This window comes from Equus caballus, chromosome 10, assembly GCF_041296265.1.
Source record: "Equus caballus isolate H_3958 breed thoroughbred chromosome 10, TB-T2T, whole genome shotgun sequence".
NCBI classification, from domain to species: Eukaryota; Metazoa; Chordata; class Mammalia; order Perissodactyla; family Equidae; genus Equus; species Equus caballus.
Genome location: NC_091693.1, coordinates 25,299,194 through 25,316,467, shown reverse-complemented (window position 1 = coordinate 25,316,467; position 17,274 = coordinate 25,299,194). Strand labels below are relative to the sequence as shown.

Genomic DNA, 17,274 nt, shown 5'->3' with positions numbered 1-17,274 from the left:
CCCTGCGCCGGACCCAGAGGAGCAGGCCACGTAGGCGGGCTGTGCCCCTTGCGGGAGTGCCAAGGGCACCAGGGCGCACGGGCAGGGAAACCCCCAGAGAACTAGAGAGGGAGTTACACACACCGGACACAAAGCAGCTCCATAAAGTAAAATACAACAAAATGTTTAATGAGCAAATTCGTCTTAGCAAATATGAAACTGCCACAGAGTAGGAGAGGGACAGGAGCCACAGGGCTGGGGGCGGGTCCGGGAAGACTAAGGGAGAGAATCGACTACATAAGAAACCAGTGAGGGGACCGGAGAGAGGACCAGAGACCAAGAGGACGGGAGCTGTGGTCCTGGAAAAGGAGACGGCAGGGCACCGGGGACCGGACAACAAAATTCAAAATAGTTTGGCCATAAAATATAAACACGCTATGTTTCTATGGTGGGGAAGGGGAAGAAAAAGGGGGTATAAGGGAGAAGAAGAGGCTGTTCTGGAGAGGGGCTATGGGGGTCCTACCCCACCTGCTGTGCACCCCCTCCCCATCCTGACCCCTTCCCTCTGTGTCTGTGGGTGCGTGTGTCTGTGTGGGCCTGTGTGCGCACTTCCCCAATCCCCTCCCCACCCCAAATCCCTACCCCCACCCCCCCACCCTTAATTGCTGCCATTCCAGTTGCTGCCGGCTGTCATTCGGCTGTCACTCCTCTGCCCATCGTCTTCAGAGGGGGAAAAGAGGGGGGGCGGGAGGGGGAGAAGCCCTCACCAGCCCTGCCCCCGCCCTCCCCCACGGCCTCTACCAGAAGTCCCGGCGGTGGTAAGAGTCGGGGTCACAGTATTTTGTGACAACCACTCTGTTGGCGAACTTGCGACCCGTCAGGCCCTGCATGGCTTTCTGGCAGTCAAACACAGAGGTGAACTCCACGAAGATCTGTGGGAGCAAGAGGCAGGTTGTGAAGGCAAGGTGGCCTCTCCACCTCCAAAGATGAGCTGGCTCACTCAGCACCCAGCCAGCATCTACCCAAACCCAGAACTCCTGTGGAGTAAGAGCAAGGGAAAGAGGGCTTCACCACAGGTTTGGGGACATTTACTCCAACATAACGCCAGGATCAAGGAACCAGAGAGCACAGACCAGACATGCAGAGGCGTGGAGAGTGAGAAAACAGCAGAGGGAGGCTTGAGTCAAGAGCCACAGGAAACAGGGGCAAGCTCCCCAGAGGAGAGGGGTCACTTGTGTTGAGCCACCCCACAGGAGAGAAACACACAAGTATCTCACATGAAATATAATACATGAGATAGGCTTTAAATTATTTAAGCAGAAAAAAAAAGGGGAAGCTAACACAAATGAAGAACAAGATATTGGTCACTTGAACGTGGGTGCTGGGGCACTACAGCACTGCTGTGTGTGCTTCAATACAACTTAAATGACATGCTCCAATACTACTACGTCACTAGGGTAGTTTCTCTCTAAAGTACATTTGAAAAGAATGATAATCCAGTTTAAACACAAAACAGGTAAGCTGATCCGAGAGACCAGGCAGGGTCTTTCTGTTAGTTCTTCCTACAACTTTTTACTCAGCCCCTACATGAGCCAGTCTCCACTCTAGTGCTGACGAGAGCACTAAACAAAACTGACATGTCAGGGACGATGTGTTTCCACGACCCCACAGTGAAGAGCAGGCAAGAGGAAACACTGCCTGCCCTCCACCTCCCATCCTCTGCCCCCCCACATGACACCCTTTCCACTGCTCCCCAAGCAAGCTCATCCAGCCTGACATCCAAACCGGGATCAGTGTGTCAATGATGCCCGAGTTTTATCAGACCCCAAGCTTGGAATGCGGCTCTGTCCAGGTCACTGTTTCCTACACATCTCTGCTGGGCTGTCTCAGGACCTCAAAGCCAGAACCTCAACAGTGACCATGTCTCCCTTGCTTCTCACCTGCCGTTTCCGCCCAGTCACCAACGCCCAAAGTCGGCGCACCTATCTGACTCCTCCCTCCCTCGCATGGCATACCCAAATGCACCGCCACTGCCTGGGCACTTCAGGCTGATTGACTCCCATATCCATCCACTTCTCTCCATCCTCCTGCTTTGCTTTACGTCAGGTCACCATCTTTGACCCAGCTGATAGCAAGCTGGTGGTTCCCAAAGCTCTAGAGATCACATGGCCGTTGCCTCTCGGCCCCATCCAAATCCCCAGCCTGCAGGTCCCAGCTCTGCAGGGCCACATTAAGTCCCTGCTGTACACTCCACGCCCACTCCTGTCCATCTTCTAGGGACCATCTCTGAGTGTCAGGCATTCAACCACACTTGATGCCTCTCAAAGGCTTCCCACCCTCCTCACTCAAAAGAACATCTGACATTCTTTCTAGAAGACCTGCCGCACCAGGCCACAGCCCCCGACCTCACCGCCTACTACTCTCTGCTTTTCTCCACTCTACCTACAAGCCTCCCTACAACAGCCTCCTCACTGTCCTCAAACACACCAGGCTCTGCGCTGGCTGCACCCTCTGCCCAGGTCCCCATCTGCCTGCTGGGCTAACTGGGCATCACTTCAGCCTGCTTAATGCCACCTATTGACCTTGACTTTGACCATCCTATCTAAAAAGTGACCAGAACAATCCTGCTCCCTTCCCTGCTACTGCCTAATGCAGCGTCCAAGTCTCTAACAACACCAGTCGCAGGACCTGGCCTGCTTGAGAACAGGAAAAGCATCCTGCAGATTCACTGGGTGAGAGGACCAGTAAACTCAAGTCACGCATGCTCCCTGCTTCCCGAAGGGTGGTGCACGGTGCTTACAGCTGGCACAGTACTTGGACGTGACGGGACGCAGTACACTCGGAAATCAGACCACAAGAATCAGACACCTGATCGTGTGGCCCCTGTCCTCAGAGGAGGGGCTCTGGGAGCTGCTGTGAGAGTTCAGGGGTAACACAGGTGAGCTTAGCAAAGAGTGTAGCACCCAGGAGACACAAGTGGGTTTATTGTGGTGACTACTTTTAGCACTTTCCTCCCCACTCCACAGGCAAGGCCAAAACACTTGCACGAGATCACATAACAGAGCCAGGTTTTGAACCAAAGTTGCCTTGATATAGAGACCAAGTCCTCAGCCAAAACAGCACTGCACTCCCCAGCCCTCACCACATGCCCTGGGCCACCGAAGGGCCACACGCTTCTCTGGGCTAGAGTAGTAGGGTGTGTGAGAGTATGTGAGGGAGAGCGAGAAAAAGACAGCAAGAGAGAGAGAGAAAGGTGGGGGGCAGGGGAGACACACATATACACACACAAGAAAGACAGCAAGAGAGCAAGAGAGAGGCGGGGGTAGAGAACAGACACACACCTTTCCACAGCCAGGCACCTCGACGCCGTCCACGGGCCGGGGGATCTCGATGGACTTCACGAGCCCATACTTGCTGCACTCGTCACGCACGTCCTCCACAATCTCCTCGTACTCCTCGTCATCCAGCAGCTCCTCAGGCAGCACCATGTTCATGAGGCACAAGACCTCGGTCGGGTGGCCGCCCATCTGCACCTGGGAGCTCATCAGGCCCGGCACTTGCAGGGTCACAGGGGTCTGGTTGATGGTGCTCTGCAGGGCCAGTGGAGGACAGGGGCATCACGGGGCCTGGTCCAGCCCACACCACCCTCCCTCAAGACCCGTCTCCCCAGCCCAGCCCTCCCTCAGATGCTGGCCCAAGGAAACCTGGGCCCTGCCCCTGAAGGCCCAGGTGCCCACTCCCAGCTCTGCCCAAGAAAGCCAGGGGCGCAGCTTAGGAGGACCTGCCCCCAGTCCCACCAGCCCCTTCCCACCCCCAGGTGTCCCTCTAGCCAATGGAAGATGACGTGCCGGGGGGCTCACCAGCGTAGCATTCTTGGCTCCCACACTCGCCCTCTGCACGAGCAGTTTCTTATCCCCCAGCTGCATCCCATTCAGCCCCGCAATGGCCTGCGTTTGGAGGACGAGGGGTGGAGGGGCGCAGGGGAGAGGTGCGGGTCAGGGGCCAGGAGCCCAACACCTCCCCCCAAGCCACAATACCCCAGAGCCGGGCATTGGTTGGGGAGAGGGGAAGGCAAATGGGCGAGAGCTTGGAAAGAACCAGAACCAAGGGAAAGGGGCCAAGTCCCCCACTCAGGGCCCTGCTTGAAGCCGGCCTCCTCCCGCCCATCCCAAGAAGGGGAGACCTCAGCACAGACACAAAGCGGGGATGTGGGGTAAGGGCGGGTGTGGCAAAATCAGGGGCCCAGGCTCACCTGATCTGTGACGTTGATGTCCACGTACTCACAGAAGGCGTAGCCCTTGGAGAGCCCCGTGGCACTGTCCTTGACCAGGTTGAAGGCCTTGAGAGGCCCGAACGATGTCAGCAGCTCTTTTACCTGCAGCGGGCCGAGACACTATCAGGGTTTGTTTGGGCCAAGGCTGGGGAGGGGAAGGGGCCAGGAGGCGGCGAGGGTCTACCTGGTCATCATTTAGGTAGTTGGGTAAGCCCCCGATGAACAGCTTGTGGGCAGAGTCTGGGACCACAGTGGACACAACTCCTGAGGAAAGAAGGGAGCAGACAGACTTGACTTCCAGCACAATGGTACCACCAAGAACCCTGGGGTGCATCTGCGGGGAGAGGCCTGTGTTTCCGCCGTCCCCACACCCACCCAGCTACAGCAGCCGGGGGACAGAGAACACACTGAGTCTCCCGAACCTGCCCAGCCTCCAAGTCTCACTCTAGCAGCATTCGTCAGGACGCGCTGTGACAGATAACAACATGGCACAGCAGCAATAGTCCCTGCCCTTGGGCCACAAAGACCCAGCTCATACCCAACCTGCTACCTACACTGTGTGACCTTGACAGGTTACATGGTTCTGGCCCTAGTGGTGAGGGGTCACGATGACACACAACCCCGTTCCTCATCCTTCGGGCCTCAACTCAAAGCCCTCTCCCATCACTGCTGCCTAACTCAGGTCTCCCCATTAGCCTCTACGTCCTTCCCCTCCATGGTCCAGCACTTGGCACAGCTACGCAGGCCCCAGCAAGTCACACTGGCAAGTCACACTCTGGCCTCAGTCATATGTGACATTGGAGGAGTCTGCTGTTCGGTGTCCGTGAGGGCTGAGGTGTGCTCAGCCGAATCAGCACTCTGTCCCCTGTGCTCAGCGGGGGCTGGTACAGCAGGGTCATGTCAGCTGAGTGGGTTTAACGACCACCATGCATCCGCCCCCAATCCTGCCCTCCACTGAACTTTGGATTCAGAAACATGTGCCTGCCAGATGGTTCAGCCCAATGCTCCACAGGGTGTGCAAACATGTCATCCAATTCCTGGAACCTTCCTGTCAGGCATGAGCCGCGGAGAGCCCCAGCATGGTGTCTTGGCACAAGACAATGAAAATATGGACCAACACCCAACCAGCCTGACCTCCTCCCGACTTTCCAAGTTCAAAGTCAAGTGCCAGGCACACAGCCTTGCCTTGCTCTGCAGTACAGCACAAGCGGCCCCACCCAATCTGCTCCTGACCCTGGGGGAGGTACTGGTGAGACAAGGAACGGGAAAGAGCCTCAGACACTGAGCCACTGCACCCATCAGAGGCTCCCTCTCCCACTACCCACCCCAGCCCTTCAAGCCCACACTCATCACCCTGCAGAAACGCTGGCATCAACCCAGCCGCTCTGACTGCCAGAGTCAAGCCCCATCAGGGTGGGGCCGGGGGAGCTTGCAGACCAGTGACCCCACCTGTCCAAGGTGGGATGAGCAGAAGGACTGCACAGGGAGCAGGGGCTGCAGACCTAGCATTCACTCACCACAGGCCAGGCACCGCATTCAGTCTACTGCCTCAGTGCTCTCCAAGGCCCTGTGCGCAGTCTAACAGGGGTAAAGTGAGGCACAGCGAGTGAGTACCAGCCTGAGGTCACAAAGGCAGAAGAAGGAGCCTCCCTTCCTCTGGGCCCACACTCACCTGAGTCCACAGGCAGCTCTCGGCAAGCCAAGGGCTTTGCTGGGGTGCTGCTACTCTGCCCAAAAGCAGAGGAAGACAGTAGAGACTACATCACCTGAGGGTGAGTGGCAGAGACAGGTGAACCCCGGCAGTTGGGCCCGGGCTGGTACTCGCTGTGCCACACCTCAGAGAAGCACAGGGCACTGAGTGGACCAGAGTCAGCCTCCCTGGGTTCAAATCTGGGGTGTAGCACTGAGGAAGGCTCCCCTGGGCCTCAGTGTTCTCATCTGGGAAATGGAGAGAATGCTCACACCTTGTGCAGAGGGCGCATGGATGAGAACGATCCGCGCCAAGTGCACACTTGGGACGAGGCCTGCGGCCGGGCCTGGACCAGTGCCAGGGGGCATTCAGTCAGCGCTGCAGTGACTGCAGACCCTTTGTGGACATTGGCTCTGATGCAGAGAAGGACAGTGACCTATTTAAGGTCACTCGGCCAGGAAAGGGCAATGCAAATTGGGAACCCAGGTCGGCCTTAGCACTCAAAATCAAGCCCCTGACGCTCTCATCTCCTGACAAGAGGCAAGCCCCCAACACACCGGCAGTGGGCTCCTCCCTGCTTCACACATCTGTTCTCTACCAGAGGGGCTACCTCCCATCCTCAGCTCTAAGGCCTCCCTCAAACTCCAAAGAACCCCCCTCCCCGGGTCCCCCTACAACTGAGCAATCTTTTCTTCTGCCAGCAATTACCTCCTTCTCAGCAGGAGGGCCATGACTGCCTCGGGCACTGCTGTGCCCCCAGCGCTGACCACTGGGCCTGACCCAGGACAATCTCATTGAGGGAGTGGGCGACTCCCCACAGGCAGGAGCCTCCTGAGGCAGAGTCAGACTCACCCTGGGTAAGCTCGGCACAGGGCGGGCGCTCAGAGATAAGCTGAATTCGCAAATTCAAAGATTATGGTGCTTTTCTGACTCGCAAAGACAGTTCCTCCTCTCCCTGCTCCCAATTTCCATCTGGTCTTGAAAGAACCGACCAGGACCCTACATCGGCACTGCACAGTTGGGCCTGACTTCAGTAGGAACATGTTTAAGGTTTCATGACTCCGGATGACGCACGCTTACAGTTTCAGGTCCTCACCCGTTATACAGGTAAGGAAGTTGTCTTCCAGGTTCCTTAAACGTTTCTTTTCCAGCAAAAATGTCTGTTAAAGTTTATCAAATGCTTTTCCCTTCTAGCCATAAAATTGATTTTTCTTGGAGAAAAACACTAGCTCTATTACAGAGAAAGTAGCACCAGAGGATGCTTAACCTGCTGGCAGAATCGCACTTCCTGCCACCACCTCCCAAAAGGAAGATTCACCCCATCACGGCAATCTGGACCCCCAGGCTCCTCTGGATAGGCAAATCCCAAAGCAAGAAGACCAATGAATGATCTTTCTACTGCTTAATCACGGCCACCTCTAGAAAAGAGCCTGAACTAAGGGAAGATGACCAAAAGCAACTGATCGAAAGCAACTGTCTTCGTGTCTGCGATGCCTCCGCTTCCACAAGTAGGAGGCACCACAGGGAAGGAGGCCCCCAGACTCCAGGCATCAAGATACCTCGCTGGGAATACAGCTAATCACACCCCTGAGCAACTTATTACTCATCCCAGGCCTCAGGTCACAGTATCTACCAAGCAGTGGGTGGCAAACCTTTTGAGGAAAGGGCAAGTAGTAAATATTTTCAGTTTGTGGGCCATACGGTCTCTGTCACTACTCAACTTGACCACTGCAGCACAAAAGTAGCCTAGACAATGCACGAGAAAGCATGGCTGTGCCAATAAACCTTTATTTAAAAAACAGGCAGTAGGCCATATTTGGCTCCCAAGTTGTCACTTGCCAACCCTTACACTATAGGACTGTCACAAAGATAAACAAATCCACAAAGATAAACAGATCCACAGAGCACAGCTGGGACAGTGCCTAACACAGTAAGCATCAGCAAGTGGGTGGCCTCCTTCCATAATTAAAAATGAATTAAAACACATCAAATTTACTAGGAAAAGGCACAAAGAAAAGTTCTGTGGGGCCAACCCTGTGGCCGAGTGATTAAGTTTGCAGGCTTCACTTCTGCAGCCCAGGGTTCGGATCCTGGGGACGGACATGGCACCACTCATTAGGCCATGTTGAGGCGGCATCCCATATGCCACAACTAGAAGGACCCACAACTAAAATATACAACTATGTACTGGGGGGATTTTGGGAGAAAAACGCAAGGCGGGGGGGAAAAGATTGGCAACAGTTGTTAGCTCAGGTGCCAATCTTTAAAAAAGAAAGAGAAAAAGAAAAGAAAAAAATAGAAAATTTCTGTAGCTTGATCTGGGAGATAGTCCCACAGACGTACGCACAACACAAAAAGTCATCAGGCTGTACACTTAAAGAATGTCACTACGCATCTTACCCCATTTTGAAAAAAGTTAAATATATGCATGGAATTTACCCAAACCATTATACACAAAGCACTGGAGACAAGCCGGGGACCCAGCACCGAGTCCCGAGGTGCTGCCCTGTGACGCTACATTCCCCCACTTTGCAAAGTGTTGACTCAGTTTCTACAAGGTGTCCTTCAGTGCAAAGCCTCAGCAAAGAACCCCACATTCTCTAACCCCAAGGGCCTGGCTTACTCCCTCCACACCCAGAGCACACGAGCGCTCACTCTACCTTTCCCAGAACAAGCCCAGGGGCCTGAGACCGGGGCCTCCCAGCTCAGCTACAGCAGCACTGGCTCCTCCAACCCCACTGTGCTCCCCACACTCCAACAGGGCCTCAGAGGCCCGAATCCTTACACCCCATCTGCTGGCCACAGGGGGCGGCAAACAGCCTGCACGTCGAGTCTGGCCCACTGCCTGTCTCTGCACAGCCAGCAAGCCTTTGGAAAAGCTATTTCATGACACACGAATCTTAGATGAAACTCAAATGTCGGTATCCATAAATATTAAGGCATATGAGACAGGGCCACACCCACTTGTTTAGGTATTGTCTGTGGCTGCTTTGACATTACAACCACAGAATAGAGTAATTTCAACTACTTACGGCCCACAAAGCCCATATTTACTATCTGGCCCCTGACAGAAAAAAGCCTGCCAACCCTAGCTCTACTACGTTATCTACCAACCCAGAATGATACTGAACACAGCTGTGAAGAACAGCAGAGGCGTCAACAGAAGCACTGAGACAAAAAAATGAGAGAATATCCAGGTGTCAGACGGACCCCACACCAGGAGCTCTCCCTCCCAGCAAACTGCTGACCCGCACGTACATACATGCTCACACTGATCCCTCAGGTCCCTGAGCCAGGGGCCCCTCACTCCCCGCAACATCTTTGGTCTGGTCAAGGCTCTGCCACTTACAAGCCGTGCATCTTCAAGCACAGAACAGTTCACCCTCTCTGGGCCCCGGGTGCCACCTCTGCCAAGTAGGGAGAACATCCAACTCCCAAAGGTTTGGGGGCTGGGATGAGAAGATGTGTCCATTCCAAAGCACTCACACTGCTTCCCAAGTAGCTCCAGCTGGGCTGTAGAGGGGAGGGTGGGACAAGACCCCCACTCACCGGGCACATAGACGGAGGGGTTCTCCGACATGCCAGGCAGGGGCTGGTAGTCATGAGGCCTGCGGATCTTCAGCGACTGGCCCTGGAAGATGATGCCATCAAAGGCCATGGCCTGGGTGGTCTCGTCCACTGAGCGGAACTGGAAGAAAGAGGAGGAGGTAGTGAAGGGCAAGGGTCAGTGGCCAGTCCAGCCCCCCACCCCCCGGGGGGCTCTAGACAGCAAGCCAGTGGAGAAGGGACCACAGAAGGGCCCAGGGAAAACAAGGGCTGCTGCCGAGGTGCTGGAGCCAGAGCAGCACACACTCCCCGACCCACCCAACACCCAGCTCACCTCCAAGAAGGCAAAGTTCTTGTCCTGGTTAATCTGCACAGCCAAGACGGGATTGCCAGGGGCCTGAGTCAGGCCCCCCAGGCGCATCTGGGCGTTGAAGAAGTCCATCATGGCCTCCTGCAGAGGGAATAGGAGACAGGGGGGGGCGGGGGAAGGGAGGTGGAGAGAGGAGGGGAAGGGTGAGAGAGGGAGACACAGAGGGGTTTGGGGGTGAGGGGAGAGGGAGGAGGGATGGGAGAGGGAAGGAGAGGGGCGGGAACAGGGGAATACGGTGGGCAAGAGTCCACGGTAGGAAGAGAAGCAGGAGGAAATGAAAAACAGGGTGGAAGCAGAGGCAAGAGGCAGCCAGGGGCCAGAAGGCAGGACAGGAGGGTGGGAAGAGCCACAGGGGCCCCAACCAGGGGAAGGAGAGAGAGTTCAAGAAAGATGCAAGGAAACCACGATGAGAAGAGAAAACACAAACCAAAGAAACAAGATGACAGGACACAAGAAAAAGAAACATCCAGCAGCGACAACAAGAGGAAGATGGTAGGAAAGTGGAGCAGCAGCAGGACAGAGAGGCGAGCAAAGGGACAGAGGGGAGGGGCGGAGGGACGCAGGGCGGAGGAAGAGGGAGGAGGGTGGGCGGGAGGGGAGGAGAAAAGAGTGATGTGGAGGGATCTGGCCCTGGAGTCCGGGGGCTGGTTTATCAAATGTAGCAAAGTGCAGGTTGAGAAAGTCAGAATGGACCTTACTTGCCTTCGACGATGGTAGCAAACTTTTTGTTGCTACGAGGGATCTCAGCCCCACAATATTTCACTTTAAAGAGAAATGGAAACAACTCTTTGATCTCGGGATTCTCAGGGGGTGCCACGGGAGGGGGTGGGGAGAGGGGAAGGGGAGAGGAGCGGTGGGGAAGGTGGGGGTCAGGGCGATCAAAAATAAAAGAGCAGCGACCATGGGAGGGATGTGGGAGAGGATGGGGACAGGCGGCAGAGAATGAGAGGCGTGTCAGAAAAAATTGAGGGGAGCGTGCGTCTGTGTGTGTGTCCGAGTCTCCCTCTCTGTCTCTCTGGATTCAGATTCGGATTCGTAGGTACGTTATGTGTGTGCTTGATCCCTGGGTTGCTGGAGGAGGGTGGGGGAGGGGAAACGGGAGAGGGGAAGAGGAGGGAGGGAGAGGGCCACCCCCAGCCCGGCCCCTGGCTGGCTCAACTCCATCGGTCCGTCTGGGAGGGGGCCGGGGGGGTCTTGCAGGAGCAGAGTCTGACCCGTGCAGGTTCGGGGAGGGAACGGAGGGGAGGAGTGGGTGGGAGTGGGGAGAGGATAGGGGCAGGGGATGGGCAGGGGAGGGCAGTACCTCAGTTATGCCAAAGGGGATGTTGCCCACGTAGAGGCGCCGGGCCTGTCTGGTCATCTGGCTCCCGACCACAGGTACCGGTGTCGGGGTCACAGCCAGACCGTCAGGGGTCATGGTGGGGAGAAGGGCGGTGGCTGGAATCTGACCCGCAGCTTCAAAAGCAATGGAACAGGATCAGACGACGCACTCTGAGAGCTCCCTGTCCTCATCCACGGGAGGGGGGCGGCTCCCTGACAGACAAGCTCAGGTGGGCCGGCTCAGCCACAGCACCCCCCAGAACTGCTGCCTCTGAGAAGCCAGGCATCCTGACAGGAGCCCAACGGAGGCGTCATCCCCACTCCCCGATGGGGGCTTCAAAAGGGCAGAGCAGAGAGCCCAGGGTGCAAACCTCACCTGCTCCCTCCCCAACAGTGAGAGTGACAGAGCAGCAGCCAGCACCTACCTTGCATGGCCTTATACTGCATGGGCGTGATGTGCTCGAAGCCGGGCGGGGGCACATCCCAGTATTTGCGGACCTTCTTCTTCTTCTCATGGCGAGGGGAACGACTGGGGGAGGGGGAGGGGAGAGGGGGGCAGGGCGACCTCAGTCTGACCAAAGGTGGGCCTGTGAGCCCCCCCAGGCTCCCCACCAGTAGTTCAGCACTCTCCAGGAGGGAGAGAATGTGGGTCAGGGCCGCGCCCAGGCCTGGGGTAGGGTGCTCGTTTCAAGGCAGGTGAAATCTCTTCCCCAGTGCTCGGGCCAGGGCTGGACGAGGACAGGGTAGGGTGCAGGGAGGGAGGCAAAGGGAGTGGACGTCAGGGGGAAGGGACAGGAAGAGAAGCTCACATCAGTCCACCGTGCTCCTCTTTAGCGCCTCTGGTCAAAGGTTTGCTGGGGGGGGAGGGAAAGGCATGGGGAGGGTGACTGGGGACCCTCGACTCCCCCACACACCACACCCCCCAAGCAGACTGAGCCCTGAGGCCGGGGGCAGGGCCGAGGCAAACAAGCGGCAAGCAGGCCCCCTCGGCCCTGCCATTCCCCCCCCCAAAACCTCCCACCTCAACAAAGAGAAAGGGAGGAAGGACCAGACAGACCACTTCCTAGTTGGAGACACTGAGATGGGAGGTGGCAGGAGGACTTCCCACCCTTCCTCACCTAAGGGGGGCAGAGGGAACAGAGAGGGGAGCCAAGGGAGGGAAGAGGCACAAGAAGAACAGAAAACCAACACCCCCAAGCCACAAAGCTGCCCAGGGCAGAAATGTTGCCCAAGAACTCCCTTTTCCCGGGAGGCAGTGCACAGCCCGCCCCCCCATCCCACTGAAGACAGTCCCACAGAAAACCACAGAGAAAGAGAGTGGAAAAGAAGAAACGGCCCTCGGAGTCAGGGAAGGGGGGAGCCCCTCACGAAGAAAGACAGAATCAACACTGTCTCCACACTCAACAGCAACAACCCACCAAAAACTATAGGAAACCCCCCAAACAGGGAAAAACCTGAATTCAAGACAGACAAGCAGCAAATCCCTCCCCTAGACACACACAAAGAGAGAAACCAGAGAGGCCCAGGGACGCAGTCGGCACACAGTCTAAGCACAGGGACACCCCCACTGCTCCCCTCCCAGGCTGGCCCACCCCCATCCGTGCCCAGCCAGGGTCCCTGAGCCCTGGTACCTTCTTCGCCGCCTATCTCGAGAGGCGCTCCTCTGGTCCCGGTTTCGCCGGTCCCGGCTCCGGCTCCGACGCTTGCGGTCTCGGCTTCGAGAGCGGCTGTGGCTGCGCTTTCGGTGCCGGTTCTCCTTGTCCCGCTCTGGGCAAGGGTCGGGGGGCAGGAGGATGAGCTGAGGGATGACCCGGCCCAGCCCACCCTCACACTGGTGGCTATGACCCAAGCCCCAGGGAGTCCACCCCCAAGGGGACGGGATTCGATGGAGGAGGGGAGAGAGCAGGCTTCCTGGGTCCATAAGTGAGTCCAAGGACCCTGGGGCACCAGGGGGACGGGAGCTGGTTACCTGAGGGGACAGGGCCTGGAAATGCCCCCGGGGTGTAAGATACCTGAGGATGCTCAGGAGGAGCTGGGGAGCCAGAGAAGACAGAGGAGGCTGGCTCCTGGTCCCCCTCGAGGGCTGAGGGGCCTGACCCCAGGGTCGTCCCTGAGAGGGGCAGGGCTAGAGGCTGGGGAATCAAGAGACCCAATGATGTTTTCCTGAAGGGACTCAGTGACCCCTTAGGAAAGACCTCCTCAACCAGCTGGCACCCATAGCCCCACCACCGTCAGGTGCCAGGCAGGATCTCACATCCCCAAGAAGCAGGGAAACCCAACCCGTACCTTCCCAACCGGGTGAATAACGCAGAACACCTTCCCCAGAGGTCCCTCTTTCTGAATTTGGAATGGGGGGAGATGCCCCGCCCAGTGCCCCACCCAGACCCAAATCCCAAACCCCGCCCCCATCCTGCCAGCTCACTCCCTCAAAGGCAAGCACACGGGGACTGGGGTCAGGGCATTCTCCAAGAGCTCTCCGCCAGCCTCTAGACCAGCCTCCAGTCACCCTTCAAGCCCCTCACTGGCCTGGGGGCAGTACCTAGGAACGGAGCACAACTTTGCCAGCAAAACCACAGACCCTGGGGTCACCAACAGACCTTTCAGCCTGTGAAGGAGGTGCAGGCTAAACCAAGAACTGGGGCACTGCACTGCACTCTATTTCCTTGGTTCAAAGCCACCACTGACTCCTCAACTCCCCGTCAGGCACGTGTTAACATACCTACAGACTCTACCATGTGTCTGGGGACAGGAGGTGGAAGAGGCCACAAGAAGAGAACGTCCAAGTGGACTTCAGCCTCAACCATAGTGTCTTGTCTTGTTTTTCTAAAGCAATTAAATACGAACTTTCTGTAAACAAATCTCAATTCCAGAGTCACTAAAAATCCAGGAAAAACATACACTTTAGAATAGGAAAAAACCTAACAGCAAACACTGGGACACCTCCTGAAACCATGCCAAATAGCTTCACTTGTACCTAATCCTGGAGAAAACTCCCTGGGAGCTCATGAACAAAGAGAGAAACTGAGGCACAGGGTGGTCACATGACTGGCCCAAGGCCAAAAAGCAAGGAAATGGTGAATCCCAAACGTTCATCCTATCACATCAGCGAGTTCAGTTGAACACTAGGCCACACTCCTGAACTCGAGTCAGGCAGAAAACTCCAGAGTCTGGCTGGAACCACTAATAACAATAGGATTAGCTCCTTGCAGGCAAAAAAAACACAAAGTAAATCAAAGACTGGAAAAAGGCACGGCCACCAGGCGGGCAGTGTAAAGTAGGAGGGAGGCACACAGGCACTGGGCACGGGGAAGAGAACTGGCCTGGGGCTTTGGGCCGCTGGCTCCACACCTGTGAAATGGGCAGGCTGGGAGCCCCAAAAGCCTCTCCTGCTGCTGAGGCTCCAAAACAGACAAGCAGGCAGAGAGGAGCCAACAGGGAGGGAGCAGTGATGCCTGCTGGTTGCCCAGAACCCAGGCGAGGAAATTAATTCCCTGCAGACACAGATACACTACGCAGGGGGAGCTGTGGTGAAGAGGCCGGTCCACAGAGACAAACACGTGCGAAGGGCTTCCTCCTAAAGCAAGAGCTCCCTCCACATACACCCACACTGGACAGATCAGAACAGAAAGGAGATTCGCTTGCTCAAAATGCTGTGGCCACCTTGTGGAAACAGCGCCACAAACCCAGGAGATGAGCCAGGGCTGAAGGTCTGGCCTCCCGGTACCGGCGGGGATGAGCACCCAGGCAGCACATCCGCAAAAGCCTCAAGGAAGGGCTCAATCAGCTCCACCTGGCGAAGCAGGGTAGTGGAACGTGGCCTTGCAGCCAACCAGGGCTCAGCGTCAGTTTCAGCTTTTCCACTTTCCAACTGGATAAAACCACGCAAAGACAATCAAACCTTTAAAACTTGGCTTCCTCTTCTCTAAATGACAGTCACGTCTACCCACCAGGTGTATGAAGACTTGGCAGAATGACGTCCGAAAAACACCTTTCCCTACCCTTCCCCAACCCTGACACCATCACTGAAGACGACGAGAACCTGCCTTGCCTCTCTACTTCCTAAGAAGGAGCTTACTACGCCACGGATGATTTCACAGCAAAAAACAGCACTTATAGGACACCTAGTGTATGCCAAACCACACACCACACACTTTACATACGTTACCCCATTTAATCTCAGCTCTGCTCTAACTAGACCTGGGAAAGTTTTTAAACTTTCTGAGGCTGTTTCCTCCTTCGCAAAAGGAAGAGAAGCACTCCAGCCTCACAGATCTGTTATAAAGATCCACTCAGAAAAACCATACAAAGAACTCAGCGAAAAGCGCTCGGAGTTTAACTGCAACCTTCACTGCTACCATCCTTATTAATTCCAAAAACCCAGTAACAAAAGAACGATGATGGTCAACCCAGAGATGAAACAAACAGGCATAAAGATATTAAAGTAGCACAACTACGAGGCAACAAAGTAGACATCTGACGCAAGTACGCCAACTCCAGAGCCCGTGCTGTCAGCGGCGCCTCACCTAAACGCAGACACACGCCGCGGGCACGCAGTCCACGTGGCTCCTTCCCCGGGCGCGGTCCCCTCATCCAGCCGCCCCCGACCCAACTCTAGGCTGCTTCAAAATAATTGCTGCGCCCCTCATTCAGCCCTCCTCAAGAGCCTCCCCTTCCCTAGGCCTAAGTTTCTTCACCTTCAAACCCAAATAGGGAGACAAGAAGGATTTTTCAACTGTCTAACGACTCTCCAAGTTCTGAAAACCTTGCAGCCTGCATACTGATCGGCACCAGCACGGCCCGGCGCTGACTCGGCATCCCCTGAGGACTGCTTGCCCCTCACCCTCCCCTACGATACCCAACAGAACCGGTCCCTACTCGCTCCAAGCCTGTTTCCCCATGTCCACGTTGAGAAGATTTAAGAGGCTGAGCTCAGGGGCCCCCAGTTTGGGATGCGACAGGAGAGGAGGTCTGTCTCCAGTTGGGGCAGGATGCGGACAAACACTCCATATTGCAATTATTGGGGCCGACAAAGCCCACGTGCAACGAGGATGCACGCGCGTGGGGGGCGCACTTTAAAATGACACGAGACGTCCCTTTTTGAGGAGAAAACCCGCGCGTCGCACGCGTTGACCTGAGGCGCCCCACGACAAGAGCCGGGGCGGGGACCCTGGCAGGCGAGTCCGCAGGACACAACGCAAAAGACGACCGCGGGAGCAGGCCGGCCAACCCCGCGCCCACGTGAAGGCGGGGGGTGGGGGGGCTCACAACCGCCATTTTGGAACAAAGGGGGCGTGGAGACGAGAGACGCGGGCCCAGCCGGAAGCGGAAGTGCCGAGGCAGCGGGAGAAAAACGAGGGATTGCGGGACCCGAAACGTATATATCACCTCCTTTCCAGATTATTAAAAAACAGCCCGCAAGCGGAAGCCCAGTAAGCCCGTCCGGTCCGCGCCGCCTCCGCCGGGACCACGTGGGGCGCAGACCCGAACGCGGCGCGCATGCGTCCGAGGCCCGCGCCCGCCGCCCCCTCCCCTCCCGCGCGCGGCGGCACGCCGAGAGGTCACGTGAGCGAGGCGCGCGCCGGGCGGGGGGGGCCCCCGCGCGGCCCTGAGAGGAGGGGGAAGCGAGGGGAAAAATGGCGGGGGCCGCTAAGGGAAGCCAAGAGCCGCACCGCCCGCCGCCCCGCGCCCCCGGCGCCCTCACCTTGCTTATTCTCGTTGAGCTGCCGCTCGAACTCGTCGAAGTCCGACATGCTGAGGCGGCCGCGTAGGGCCCTGTGCAGCTCTCGACTCGCCTTGCCGCCCGCCCGCTCCGGCCGCTTCGGCTACTTCCGCCGCTCGCTTCGGCTACTTCCGGCCGCCGCCGGCGCTCCGCCGCCTCCTACCTAATCAAGCCCGGGCCTCCCGCCCGCCCCGCCCCGGCTCCGCCCCTCTCCCCACCCGCCCGCCCTCCCCCCAGAGCCGGCTCCGAAACGCGTCGGCTGTTTCCGGACCGTAGAGGAAGGAGTTGGGAGCGGCAACTTCGGCTGCTTCCGAAAACACCCGAAGTGAGGATTTCGCCGGCTTCGAAGGCTTTCGTAACTTTTCGGAAATTAGCTC

At 56.9% G+C, this 17,274-nt stretch overlaps 1 protein-coding gene across 2 annotated transcripts; it reads right to left on the bottom strand.

Moving 5' to 3' along the window:
- Positions 1–147: 147 nt before the first annotated feature.
- Positions 148–17,021, bottom strand: U2AF2 (U2 small nuclear RNA auxiliary factor 2). Of its 2 annotated transcripts, none has more exons than XM_005596561.4 (12): positions 16,880–17,021; positions 12,810–12,945; positions 11,988–12,032; positions 11,604–11,707; positions 11,162–11,313; positions 9,823–9,939; positions 9,492–9,630; positions 4,437–4,516; positions 4,232–4,354; positions 3,828–3,926; positions 3,321–3,569; positions 148–911 (listed from the first exon to the last, which is right to left on the bottom strand). In XM_005596561.4, the coding sequence occupies exons 1-12, from the start codon at positions 16,926–16,928 to the stop codon at positions 777–779; spliced, it is 1,428 nt and encodes a 475-aa protein (XP_005596618.1). In that variant the 5' UTR covers positions 16,929–17,021; the 3' UTR covers positions 148–776. The 2 variants fall into 2 exon arrangements, with proteins under 2 accessions (XP_005596618.1, XP_001496159.3); XM_001496109.7 differs by having other exon boundaries at positions 3,840–3,926.
- Between the last annotated feature and the right edge of the window lie 253 nt (positions 17,022–17,274).

Excerpts from the sequence above, each read along its gene's own strand:
- U2AF2 (XM_005596561.4), bottom strand. The coding sequence starts at position 16,928 with ATGTCGGACTTCGACGAGTTCGAGCGGCAGCTCAACGAGAATAAGCAA. Across the intron at positions 12,946-16,879 it reads GCTCAACGAGAATAAGCAAG|AGCGGGACAAGGAGAACCGG; the intron begins GTGAGGGCGCCG and ends ACCCTTGCCCAG. Across the intron at positions 9,631-9,822 it reads AGAACTTTGCCTTCTTGGAG|TTCCGCTCAGTGGACGAGAC; the intron begins GTGAGCTGGGTG and ends TCTTTCTTCCAG.